Source organism: Danio aesculapii, chromosome 7 (genome assembly GCF_903798145.1).
Source record: "Danio aesculapii chromosome 7, fDanAes4.1, whole genome shotgun sequence".
In the NCBI taxonomy this organism is placed as follows: Eukaryota; Metazoa; Chordata; class Actinopteri; order Cypriniformes; family Danionidae; genus Danio; species Danio aesculapii.
The window spans coordinates 11,302,735-11,316,795 of NC_079441.1; the positions used below are offsets into that span (position 1 = coordinate 11,302,735).

Here is a 14,061-nt window from a genome sequence, read left to right on the forward strand (position 1 = left end):
TAGTGTCTGGCTCATAAAGGGAAAGAGCTGTTATATTATACAGAGCTTGTGATTGGACCAGAAGAATAAGGGGATGCAGTGCATCCGGAAAGTATTGATAGCGCTTGACTTTTTCCACATTTTTTTTATGTTACAGCCTTATTCCAAAATGGATTAAATTCATTTATTTCCTCAAAATACTCCACACAATACCCCATAATGACAATGTGAAAAAAGAGTTTTTGAAATTGTTGCAAATTTATTAAAAATAAAAAACCTGAAAAATCACATGTACAGAAGTATTCACAGCTTTTGCTCAATACTTTGTTGATGCACCTTTGGCAGCAATTAAAGCCTTAAGTCTTTTTGAATATGATACAACAAGCTGGGCACACCTGTCTTTGGGAATTTTTGCCCATTCCTCTTTGCAGTACCTCTGAGAGCAGCATTTACAGCAGATATTTCAGTCTATAATATTGTACTATAATATTGCAGTGATATTAACGTACTGTTAACTAAGGTATGTCTTTAAAAACTAAAAGAGTACTGCTCATAATACGAACTAACTTTGCCATCTAAATAAACAAAGAAAACCGATCACATACTTACCAAATCTGTAAAGACAGGACAATCAAGACCAACTGTAGCCGTGTCATTTTTAAAAGGAAACAAGTGGCAAATCCAGATTTCATCATTTCCACATGCGAAAAGCTCTCGGGTAAAACATGTTCCTTATAAATGTATTTCTGTCGCGTGCACTGTAATCCACATGTGAGTCCAGCTGCGCTCTCATAGCAGGGAAATGAAAACAAAACCTTTGTTGCAGCACATTTATGAACAAAACACTGACGACCCATGTCTCCAAATTGTTCTTCCTCCACTTGTTTTGGCAACACAATGTGGCGTCTCTCTGAACACTGTAACAAGGAAAAACAGTCTTCAAAGCTATCATGCATATTAATGAAGTTGCACCTCATTTACAATAGCGTACGCTGATTAGTTTGAACCAAGTCTTTCTCATGAATTAATGCAATACACTCAGAGACATCACGTTGTACTCGCAGGTAGAGACATCCACTCTCCACGCTGGATTACACCAAGCGGCAACCTCCCGCTCTCCCTCGGGAAGCCAATACGGAAGTAACTGAAACTGCAATTCATCAAAATTCCGCTAGTCCTGGCTTCATAATAGAGCAAATTGCAATTGAGCCCACTGTTAGAATGGTCAACTTTTTTACAGCAGAAAAAAAGGTGTTTACAGCCTGGTACAAAGAACGATTTTAGTTCATATAGCTATTATCACCCTCCATGACAACTGTGAGGGGGGTGAATTTTTTTATAACTCATCCATTTCCTTTATATTAGCTTATGTTAAGTTTGCATAATTAAGGGCGTGGCCACTTGAGTGACAGCTAGGTCTCGCTGGTCGCCGTCACTTCACCTCCTGCTGAATCCGGCAGATTAGCCACTGATCTCGGCATATTCATCGTATTTTTGTGTTGTTTTATGTGGCTTTACACAGTCAGCTGCCTTTTGGACTTATTTCTCACAATTATCAGATGATATGGGATGCTGTGTGCACTTAATTGTGCTCACAAACCAATCACGTGGCCTCCGTTTTCCATGTGAGTAAAGTTATATACTTGTATACCATCTCTGTAAATGCATTTGTTTTATTTAAGATCATTTATCCTTAATAGTTTTCTTTAGGCCCCTAAAGCACTCCAGAATGTGACAGATTGATTAGCTGTAGGCTCTAGAACAGTCATCTGAAGCGTTATCATACAGTGTTATGCCTGGAGTTCATCAATAGTCTTGCATTTACTAACACAGACTATATTTGAAGTGTTTGGAAGTAATTCGCGTTTTCCTCCTGTAGAAAAACGTCATAAGAACAATGCTTAGTGGCTCAATGTGTTACAACAGTGTTTTTAAAAGTCTAAACACTTTATTGATATAGTGTACAGCCAAGCACATGTGGTCAGAACACAAACGAGTCGCAGGTAATAAAGTATCAAGCGTTTCTCCCAAAGTAAAGTCTGTCTGCCAGATCTAAGCAAAGTTCCAGCAGGTGTCTGTAGCTCCGCTCACTCTCCGCCTCTTTGCCCTTGTTTGGTATCCCGCCCTGGGTGCGATGACGCGCGAACAAAATGGCGACAGTTGGCCGCACCCACTTGTAGCTTTTTTTGCAGTGTTCAGAAACCTATGGGTGACGTCACGGATGCTACGTCCATATATTTTACAGTCTATGGATTACACACAAGGATCTAATCGCCATGACACAGCTTCAAAAATTCATTTCAAACTGGAAGAACGAATTTGCTCAAAATAACGCAAAAACAACCTATTTTCACTTTTTTTTTTGTGAAATAAATGTGTCCTAATAGTGTTTTTTAGCAGCATGGGACACACTACAACAATGTGTTTTGGTGTTTCGTGACCCTTTAAAATTAGATTTTCAACACAGAGCCTCTGGTTGAGTTGACACTGAGTGTCACAATGACTAAATGTGGCACCAAATACTTTGTTGACACTACTGGGAGGGATTTATGTGTTGTAATTATTGTAGAAATAGTAGACTAAATAATAGTAGTGCAACATCTCTTTTGTCTCTGGGGATTTTTCTTACCTTCCTGAGTACGTGAGCAGGATGTTTATGTGATGAGAGCGAATGTGGTTTCGTGTTTACTTTAAGATGAGTTGTGAGTTTGCACTTTCCAGACTGCCTTCATATTTTTGTGTTTGGTTTTAGGGTTGTGCCTTCGTGGATAGATTGATGGTAGGAAAGAGAGAAATGGAGAAAGCAGGTGTGAAGAGAAATTGGAAGATTGAGAACTGATGAAGCACTATCAGTGTGATAGACTGTGTGTTTGAGTGTTATTGTACAGCTGCAGTGAAAGCATTTGCAATCTGTCGCTTTATCAGCCAGGTCTGCTGGAAGGGAGAATGATTAACTAGCAGAATATGATTGCTATAGTTTAAAGGTGACTCTTATTGTTAAAGTACTGCTATGGCTGTTTAAAGGGCCATGAAACCCCCCTGTTTTAACAGGGTGTTTTCACACCTCTAGTTTGAAAAAAAGTCATGACATGCGTCAGTCAAGCTTTGTTTAGGTGGGAGTGTTGAGTGGCGAAAGAGGGAAGGGTTTGCATGGAAAGGGGAGTTTCAATTCGAGCATGCGCTGATTTTCACAGAGGCAAAACAAACACAGATGCAGAGGAGAAAGACAGTGACTAAGTTTACATAGACATCAGTAATTAAATTATTTGCCATATTATTAATTTGTCGACTTTAACTGCAGTTTGGCACTTTCACTTTCATCCAGGAACATTTCATGCATGCCCCTCGTGACAAACGAGATATTGGATGCGAGGAACTGCTGGAAGAGTGTTGTTTTAATGGACTGTTTAATACCGCACGGCGAATGGGAGAAATTTACATTTACAGCAGATCTTTCAGCCCATAATATTGCAGTGACATTAACGTACTGTAAGCTTAGTAACTAAATCATTTTGACTAAGGTATGTCTTTTAAAAACTGAAGGAGTACTGCTGATGATACTAACTAACTTTGCCGCTGAATAAACAAACAAAGAACACTGATCACACAATTACCAAATCCGTAGAGACAGAACAATCAACACCAACTGGAACTGTGCCTTTTTTTGAAAGATGAGTGAGTGGCAAATCTCAATTTCAGTCTTCGAAGCTATCATGCATATTAATGAAGCACCTCATACACAATAGAGCGCGCTGATTGGTTCGAACAAAGTCTATCTCTTGAATTAATGATGAAAGCTCAAAGACGTCATGTTGTACCCGCCGGTACAGACAGCCAGTCTACACGCTGGAGTTTACACAAGGATCTCATGGCCGTTACGTAGCTTCAAGGTTCATTTTCAAACCAGAAGAATAATTTGCTTGAAATAATGCAAAAACAAAAAATTTTCACTCTTTAGTGAAATATATGCGTCCTTATAGTGTTTTTAGCAACGTGGGCCACATATTTGACTGTCAACATCTCAAAAAATTTGTTTTAGGGTTTCGTGACCCTTTAAAGGACCATGAACGCATCCCCCCACCCCCCGCCCCGTCTCAGCAGGGTGTTTTCTACACCTCTATTTTGAAAAAATTCAGGAAAATGGGTGAGTCCAGCTCTGTTTGTGTGGGAATGGAGAGTGGCGAAAGAGGGAAGGGTTTGCATTAAAAGGGGAGTTTCATTATGTGCATGACAGCTGATTTTCACACCGGCAACACCGTTGTCTGAATAACACTGTTGAGAACCGGCATAGTAACTGTACTGTGGTGTTAGTAAATGTACTATGCAGCAGGTTTTTGGCGGCCACTGCGATCGGATACTATACCAAAGTTGGCGACCTGGGTGTTGTTTTCTCTCAGATTTTTTTCCAGCTGTGGTGGTTACAGAAAAGTTCGGCTGTTATAATTCACTTATTAAAAAAAAACGTATATAAAAAAAAACGTATAAAAAAAAGACTGAATGTTTTGAATGAGAAGCTGTAATGTAGCCGTGGCAGGATGCATTTTGGTGTGGCGCCCCACCATGGAAGAATGAATGTAGCGGAAACCATGTGGGGGTGTGACAGACTGGGGGGTGGGGGTGGGTGGGGAGTGGTGGGGGAATACATTGCTATTTAAAACTCAAATAGAAATGTACAAAATAAAATCGAAACTAAAACTAACAATACCAGTAATAAAATGAACTAAGATCAAAAATTTAATTTAAGTTATAGCAACTGTTAAAATAATATTAAATTTAAGCTAATTTAAAAAGCAAAACAATGTAATATTCTTGGTGTGCAGACACAACTACACTGTAAAAAAGTCTTGCTGCCTTAAATGTTTTAGTTGAATCAAATCAACTTTTCTAGTCATGTCAACTTACAGCAATTAAACTGACTAAAAGTATTAAGTTAAACTTTGTATAACTTAAATAATTTAGTTTAAATTAAATTTGTTTAGTTTAAATCAAAATAAGTTAAAGCAGCATAGAAATATTTGCTGTCTTGACTTTGATTACAGTGTACAACAAGTAAGATATTTACACTGATTTTCTCAAGAAGAGCTTTCGAATAGTTAGTTTGTTTGTTCAAAGGGTTGAATGTCAACCAATGGTTGGGGTTTTGGGATGAAAATTATTATTCATACGTACTGTAGGGTTTGGCATTTGATCAAACTGGAATCATGTGCCATAAAAAAGGAAAACCCAAGTAAATGTGGATTTCATAGTGACTTTAAACACACCACCCACAAAAACACAAACACAAATGTTTTGGGGAAGTGCTTAGCCAGGGCGGATGCCTTTAGTCCAGTCCATAAAAAGATCAACATAGCACGCTGACGTCACATCCTGTTTTATCATACATCTGCCATCCAGTTTGGTCTTGAACAATAAGAGATCCTCTGCGTGCTCTGAAAGTACCAGTTGATCAATGAAATGTTTGGATTGAGATTTGTGTTGTAAATAGAGCAATTTTGCCACACAATGAAAGTTTGCTGGGTCACAGCGTTGCAGTGTCTGGACTGAAAGTGGTTTCCATGGAAACCATCAGCAGCGCTCGCTCACAACTGCAAGGCTCGCTTTTGTTTGTTATCGTCTTGTAGTTAATGGTGATTGCTGAGGCAAGCATTACTACTGTTTTTCACTCACTTAATGTTAGAGGTTGGAGCAAAACACTCGCTTGACTTGGCCCACCAAAAGCCTGAATACTTTAGCAACAGTATTATATTTGCTCTGGCTAAGGCTGCTCGATTATCGGAAAAATCATAGTTTATATATAATAACGAAGGACTGGAAATATTCATCAGAGATTTTGGTTCATATTGACATGATAGCATCAAGCAGTTGCTGCAGATTTGTCACCTGTGGCTTTGACACAATGCTCAATTGTTACTAATGGGCACAAAGTGTGCGAAGAAAATATCCCCAACACCATTACACCTCCATTACCTGAACTGTTGATTCAAGGCAGGATGGATCCATGCTTTTAATGTTGTTGTTACCAAATTCTGACCCTACCATCCGAATGTTGCAGCAGAAATCGAGACTCATCAGACCAGGCAATGTTTTCCCATCTTCTATTGTCCAATTTCGGTGTGCCTGTGTGAATTGTAGCCTCAGCTTTCTGTTCTTAGCTGACATGAGTGGAAATCAGTGTGGTCTTCTGCTGCTGTACCCCATCTGCCTCAAGGTTGGACGTATTGTGCATTCAGAGATGCTCTTCTGTATACCTCGGTTGTAACGAGTGGTTATTTGAGTTACTGTTGCCTTTCTATCTGCTGGAACCAGTCTGGCCATTCTCCTCTGACCTCTGGCACCAACAAGGCATTTGCGCCCACAGAACTGCTGCTCACGGGATATTTTCTCTTTTTCTGACCATTCTCTGTAAACTCCGGAGATGTGTGTGAAAATCCCAGTAGATCAGCAGTTTGTGAAATACTCCGACCAGCACGTCTGGCACCAACAATGCCACCTTCTAAGTCACTTAAACCACTTTTCTTCCCCATTCTGATGCTCGGTTTGAACAGCAGCGAATCATCTTGACCATGTCAACATGCCTAAATGCACAGAGTTGCTGCCATCTGATTGGCTGATAAGAAATTTGCGTTAACGAACAGTTGAACAGGTGTACCTAATAAAGTGGCCAGTGAATGTATGTGTGTGTGTATATATATATATATATATATATATATATATATATATATATATGTGTGTGTGTGTGTGTGTGTGTGTGTGTGTGTGTGTGTGTGTGTGTGTGTGTGTGTGTGTGTGTGTGTGTGTGTGTGTGTGTGTGTATATATATTTATAGCACATTTCATACAAATTTAATCTAAGTCCTTTAGATCCTTTGAATCTTTGAATTATGTTTTGCACTGTTGAAGGTGAAATATCCAAATATCTTCATATTTTCTTTGAGGAACATTGTTTTTAAACATTTCAATAATTTTTTTCATCACATATTTGTTGGCAAAGTGATTCTCAGCCCATCTTTGCTCCTAAAGGACCAGACCTTTCTTAGATGCTGTTTTTGTACCCAATCATAATTACAATCACCTGTTGAGATCGCCTGTTTCAAATCACATCATTATTTTACCAGTTTACCTGATTACTAGCCCTAAACTGCTCCTGTCCCAACTTTTTTTGGAATGTGTTGCAGGTCTGAATGACAGGAAAGGATGTATATAAACAAATTAAATGACGCTGAACAAACAAAACATGAAATATTTGTGTTCATATTGTCTGCAATGAAATACAAGTTCTTTTATTTAATTTGCGTTTTCCATACCGTTCCAACGTTTTCTGATTCAGGGTTGTATTTACTAACATGAACAAAAGTATGAACAATACTTGTACGTCATTTATTAATCATAGTTCAAAATTTACCAATGACTTATTAAAATCATGCTTGTTAACATTAGTTCATGCACTGAGTTAACTAAAACTAACAATCAGGGGCGTCGTGGACATTTTAAAAATGGGGAGACAGCTGTATGAAATCCAAAGGTTTACATTCTTAATCACCTGTTTCTAAATGGTCTGTCCCCATCCCCCCGGTTGCTACGCCCCTGCTAACAATGAACAACTGTGTTTTCTAGGGCTGTCAAATGATTTAAAAAATTAACTAATTAATCTTTTTTTGTAATTAATCATGATTAATCACGAAATGCCATATTAATTACAGAAATAAAAACACAGGCATGCAAGTCCCAATTGAATTTCAAAACAATCAATGCTAATAACAAACAAAACTGATTTCCATGTTGGATTCTAAGTGGACTACAGACACACACACACACACATACACACACACACAGAGACAACGTGCGCAGTACAGCGCACCTGGTGAGTGAGGGATGCCTTTAGATTCATTAACACGCATGATCGCGTTAATTAAATTTGCTTAAACTAAGCGTTCTAAAGTATTGCTGTATTTTACAAGCAAGGATTCTGACACAGCAACGTGAAGCAGACGCGTTACAAAAGTTGCGTGTAGTAGGGAAAAGTCAAACTTCATGAAACATTTGAGGGCTCATGGAAGCAACTTAAAGGCAGAGAAATGGGCTGTCTTTGACCGCTTGAGACATCGTCTGGCACCTTCACTTACATGGACACCAATACTCCACTTTTATGATTGAGATAATACTCTGATTAACAGTCTAGCATGTAGCTAAGCAGCGTTTTTTTTAAATTATTTTTTTACATTTTTTATTTATTTATTTTTTTTATTTATTTATTTATTTTAATTTATTTATTTATTTTTATTATTATTTTTTTTAAATTAATTAATTTTTTTTTTTTGATTACCTTAAAGGATCCCGAAATGCGGAGATTTTTCTTTCCGTTCGCCATGCGGTATCAAATTCCATTAAAACATCCTGAATGAAAATATGCTGAATGAGAGTGAACTGCTGAACTGCAGTTTAAGTCTAAAGATTACAAATGAAACACCCGAAATTGCATGAAACTCTGGTGATGTGACATTAATTGTTTTATACTGAAACTTTCCTTCTGAAAGCGCTTCCTTGGTCTTATCCAAATTTCTTTGCACATTAAACACACGTCAGCCACAACAGGAAATAAAAAAACTGCAACTGCGTTATTTGCGATAATTTTTTTTAACGTGTTAAATATTTCAAATTAATCGAATGCGTTAAGCGCTAATTTTGACAACCCTAGTATTTTCATAAAATAACCTTAACTAACATGAACAAATACTGTAATAAATGTATTGTTCATTGTTTGTTCATGTTAGTAAATGCATTAACTAACATTAACTAATACAGCCCTAAAGTGATACCAATAACTTTGCTATTACACTTACAAATTTCAAAGAAATTGAAATCTCACAGATCTAAGTACCAAAGCAGAATGGGCCAAAGTAAAAATCCAACTAGGATAAAAAGGCTTAAAAATTATGGAAAACAATGAAAGTTACAATAGATTAAAATATTTAAAAGTTCTCTTTCTCGCTTTTGAAATAACATGAATTAATTCAGGATAGCATGTGTAAACTCTCGTTCACATAACAGTTACCAAATATTGATTCCTTTCAATGTCTGTCAACATTATCTGAAGTCACTTCCTCTAGCACTTCTTCTTTTCCTCTTTCTAAATTTCCTTTAATCCACTCTTTCATTCTTGCTGTTCGTTTGTATGGTGCTAGATGCAATTTTAAGCCTATGATGCCCTCTACAAGAGTGCACATTAAAGGAATAGTTCAGCTAAAAATGAGCTTTGAATGGTGTTTTTATCACTGTATACGAGTTTGGAAAGACATAAGGGTGAGTAAAAAGAAGACTATAGTTTGAACTGTTTCTTTTAAAGGGATAGTTCACCCAAAAAATTTAAATTCGGTCATAATTTACTCACCCTTCACTTGTTGGAAACATGTTGAGCACCAAAGAACATATTTTAAACAAAGCTGAAATCCTGTAACCATTTACTTCCATAGTATTGGTTTTTCCTCTTATGGATGTCAAAGTTACTGATTTTCAACATTCTTCAAAATATCTTCTTTTGTGTTGAACAGAATAAATAAACTCACAAAGATTTATAACCAATTGAGGATGAGTAAATGAGTACATTATAATTTTTGGGTGAACTATCCCTTTAAATTCACCTGCTCTGATGTATTTTGGAAGAATATCTGCCATGATTTTGTTTTATATGATAGGAAAAAGCTGAGGTAAGCTGAAAACCTGTAACCACTGACTTCCATAGTATTTGTTTTTTCTCTTATGGATGTCAACGGTTACTGATTTCCAACATTCTTCAAAATAGTATTTGTATTAAATATCTTCTTTTGTGTTGAACAGAATAAAGAAACGCAAAAACATTTATAACAAATTAAGGATGAGTAAATAAGTACATTTTAATTTTTGGGTGAACTATCCCTTTAAATTCACCTGCTCTGTTGTATTTTGAAGAATGTCTGCCATTCAGTTTTATATGTTAGAAAAATGCTGAGGTAAGCTGAAAAATTGTAACCATTGACTTCCGTAGTATTTGTTTTTCCTTTTATAGACCTCAATGGTTACTGATTTTCAACATTCTTCAAAATGTCTTCTTTTGTGTTGAAAAGAATAAAAAAAAACACAAACATTTATAACGAAACATTTATCACCTGCTCTGTTGTATTTTGAAGAACGTCTGCCATTTAGTTTTATATGTTAAGAAGAGCTGAGGTAAGCTGAAAACCTGTAACCATTGACTTCCATAGTATTTGTTTTTCCTCCTATGGATGTCAACGGTTACTGTTTTCCAACATTCTTCAAAATATCTTCTTTTGTGTTGAACAGAATAAAGAAACTCAAAAAGACTTATAACCAATTGAGGATGAGTAGATGAGTACATTAAAATTTATGGGTGAACTATCCCTTTAAATTCACCTGCTCTGTTGTATTTTGGAAGAACGTCTGCCATCCGGTTTTATATGTAAGGAAAATGCTAAGCTAAGCTGAAAACCTGTAACCATTGACTTCCATAGTATTTGTTTTTCCTCCTATGGCTGTCAACGGTTACGGATTTCCAACATTCTTTAAAATATCTTTTTAGAAGAACGTCTGCCATGATTCTGTTTTATATGTTAGGAAAAAGCTGAGCTAAGCTGAAAACCTGTAACCACTGACTTCCATAGTATTTGTTTTTCCTACTATGGATGTCAATGGTTACTGATTTCCAACATTCTTCAAAATATATTTTTTTGTGTTCCAACAAAATAAAGGAACTCATAAACATTTATAACCAAATGAGGATGAGTAAATGAGTACATTTAAATTTTTGGGTGAACTATCCCTTTAAATTCATCTGCTCTGTTGTATTTTGGAAGAACTTCTGCCATTCAGTTTTATATTTTAAGAAAAAGCCGAGTCTCATTCTGTGAATCACTACTATGCTACTAGTGCATCTTGCGCGATTGTTTTGTCTTCTTTTCTCTTGGAAGTCTTGTGTTATTTTCATCTGCATCACAGAAATGTGGAAGTGGTAAATGAGAAGTCTTTGTTTGCACGAGTGGCTGTGTTTGCGGTCTGTAACTGGAGTGTTTGTGTGTGTGTGTGTGTGTGTGTTTCAGGGCAGTGATGCCGGGCATGGTACTGTTTCGGCGACGCTGGTCAGTCGGCAGTGATGACCTGGTGTTGCCGGCTTTCTTCCTGTTTGTACTACACTGCATATGGTGAGTCTGCAAGATGGTTCTTCGATAGGCTCTTTGTGTTTGCTTGTTTTTATATTGAAAGTCATTTAAAGGTGATGTAAGTTTTTGACTCTAAAGCATAAAAATACCAGATATTTAAGAAACATGCTAAGTGAACATTCTTGTTTATCTGAAAAACAATGCTGAAGTCAGATAATCTGCTTTGAAAATGTGCGTTATGTGCCGGAACGTCTGTCTTTGTTTTGGTCCCTTTAACCCGCCCAATGCCAGTTTAGGCAATTATATTTCAGCACCCCGGGTTGCCTTGGTGGAAAACCGCATATTTCATTCAGTCAGTCAGGAAGACTATCAAAGCATACATCTATAACCGAAATGTGACCTCCGGTGGACAGTAAGCCCGAAATGAGACGCAGATTCAGAGTTCCACATGAGGTGGTTATTAATTAGCAAATAATATAAATATTGCAAACGTAAACATTAGGTGAGCTGGTTATATTGTAACCCCATGTCCAAACAACATGCCAAGTGATGAGATTTGCAGTAATTAGCATTTTGGCTGTTTGCACCAGACAAAATACAATAGAAATTTAAATACAGCCATTCAGAAGCACAGAATAGTGCACTCACTGCACTCCTCTGAAATGGTAAGATTACAAATCTAATTAATACATATTAAACCTCTTAACATTTTTAAATGTAGATGCTGAATCACTGATATGTGTTGGCTTGCACTGAGTCACAGCTCTAAAGTTCAATTTTAAGCAGTTTATGTTTTTTCAAGATCTGAGGTGAACTATCTGCTGCTGCTTTCAGTAGCATGACAATAAACATCATGTGAAATGCCATTCAAACTCACATTGTTAGCATTTAACACTGAATAAAGCACATGAGGTGAACCTGAGGTGATCACTGTCAGTTTATCCTGTTGTTCAGCTGCAAGAAATAGAAGCCGTTTCTAATATATCAATTCGAGGTGTTGGTTAGAACAAAAACTCCTTTTAATATAGAGAATATTCCTTCTTTCGCATGCCGTTGCTTTTAGTTAGAAAGCGATTTAATTTAATCTACTTTTCAAGCTGTTTGGACAGACATATGTGCATGTATGGTGTATAGACCGTCATATTGGGGTGATTATAAACACACCCAGTCCTTTTTTTTCAATTTAGCAACATAAAAACGGTGGACCAATTGGAGCGGTTTTCAGATCGACCGCAACTTTACGTAGGAGTGCGGTCCCCCCACCCACCGAATTGATTGACAGCTGCGCGTATTAACATGTCCCGGTAAAAAATAAAAGGTAAAATAAAAAATCTGAGGGGTGTTTTGAACTGAAACTTTACAGACACATTCTGGAGACGCAAAACACTTATATTAAATCTGAAAAAAGGGCTAACCTAGGTGCCCTTTAAATCAGCCTGGGGTGCATTTACCAAACAAGAACATAACACGGCTTAATTACCATAGTACGATGCATCGTTTGGGAAATGTATGATGTAGTGACGAGTGTTTCCCAAAACCGTAGCTGCTTTGTCTCAGATTCATCACGTAAACCACGTTAGTTACAATGCAAAACGTCCATAATGACGCTCTAAACAGGGTGGAGTAACAACTTCTTTAGAGAGAAAAACCCATAAATTTTTGTGCAAATTATATTGTTTTACACGCACACACATTTAAAATAATCCAATATTAGTTTTGGTGAAAACATGCACTCGTTTTTCATATTAATTGAATGTAAACGGCACATATAGGGCCAGTATATGTTTCCTTTACAAATATTATTGAGAATATTCCATACAAAATAAACTTAGCGGTAAAGCTAACACATATTTCAATCTCATATATAAATCATATAACCTAAATCGTTAATGGTTGTAATTTACAGTAGGCTAAAAAATGAAAAAAAAAACATCCTACTTAATAATAATAATAATAATAATAATAATAATTATAATAGTCACCTATAGCTTTCGTCATGAGCCACGGCTGTGTTCAAAATGGCTTCAATGTTTTCAAAGTGCTCTGCGAAGGGAGCGAAATTGTAAACATGATTGCTAAAACTGAACTGTAAAAATACTTTGAAAGCAAATTACACCTAAGAGAGATGACTTCAATGCTTTTTTTAAATCATTCCAAGTTTAAATGTTAGAATGATCTAAATGAATAGGGCATGGGGGGGATAACTGGGAATAGAACACAACCGGGAAATATGCATCTAACTACAACTCTAGAGGTGTAGATGCACGCATACAAGTTTGTGATTCAGTTTGAGAATGTTTATTGGAACGATGAATTTGGGAAATGCCAAATCAACAAACTATGTTTGCAACAATGGAACTTGCAACCTTAATTAGCTAACGATGCTTTTTAGAAACGCACCCCTGTGGTCTGTTCTTCGTACCTCACTTAAATGATCTAAGATGATTTGGCAGGTCCTGGATCTTTTAATCTTGATAACTGATCTCTGGCTAATTTGATTCTTCAAACAAGTTCACAAATCAGATTAAATTGTCCGGATGAATTGGTCTGAGATCGCTGCGTGTGTTGAAGGACAGATCTATCGATCCTCGAAATCATGATCAGCAATGCAACGATTGGCTGACGGCACAACAGTGTTATGACATAATCATGTTTTCTTTAAGCATGAAAGTGATTAGGAGTTTTCTGTGTTACTGTAAGTCTGAAAAAATCGCAGTTGATACTAACAGCACGGTTTATTTGATACACACTATTTCAGTGCACTGTTAAGAAAGGTTAACATTGAAATGTTACTTATTTAACAATTAAAAACTAATAATAGTGTTGAGGGAGCAGACTTGTGCAACCAAACTACAGTTAAAGTCAAAGTTATTCGCCCTCCTGAGAATTGTTTTTTTATCTTCTTTTTTTCCAAAGTATTTCCTATAATATTT

General features: G+C 36.7%; 1 protein-coding gene across 3 annotated transcripts in view; it reads left to right on the forward strand.

The window, feature by feature from the left end:
* Positions 1–14,061, forward strand: part of dagla (diacylglycerol lipase, alpha) — a 107,503-nt gene that overhangs the window by 30,293 nt on the left and 63,149 nt on the right. For all 3 annotated transcript variants that reach the window (XR_008838067.1, XM_056461038.1, XM_056461037.1), the window contains exon 2: positions 11,069–11,170. Coding sequence is in view for 2 of the 3 variants with exons in the window: in XM_056461038.1 (XP_056317013.1) it covers positions 11,076–11,170 (95 nt within the window). In the remaining variant the exon portion in view is untranslated. The remainder of the gene's footprint in view (positions 1–11,068; positions 11,171–14,061) is intronic.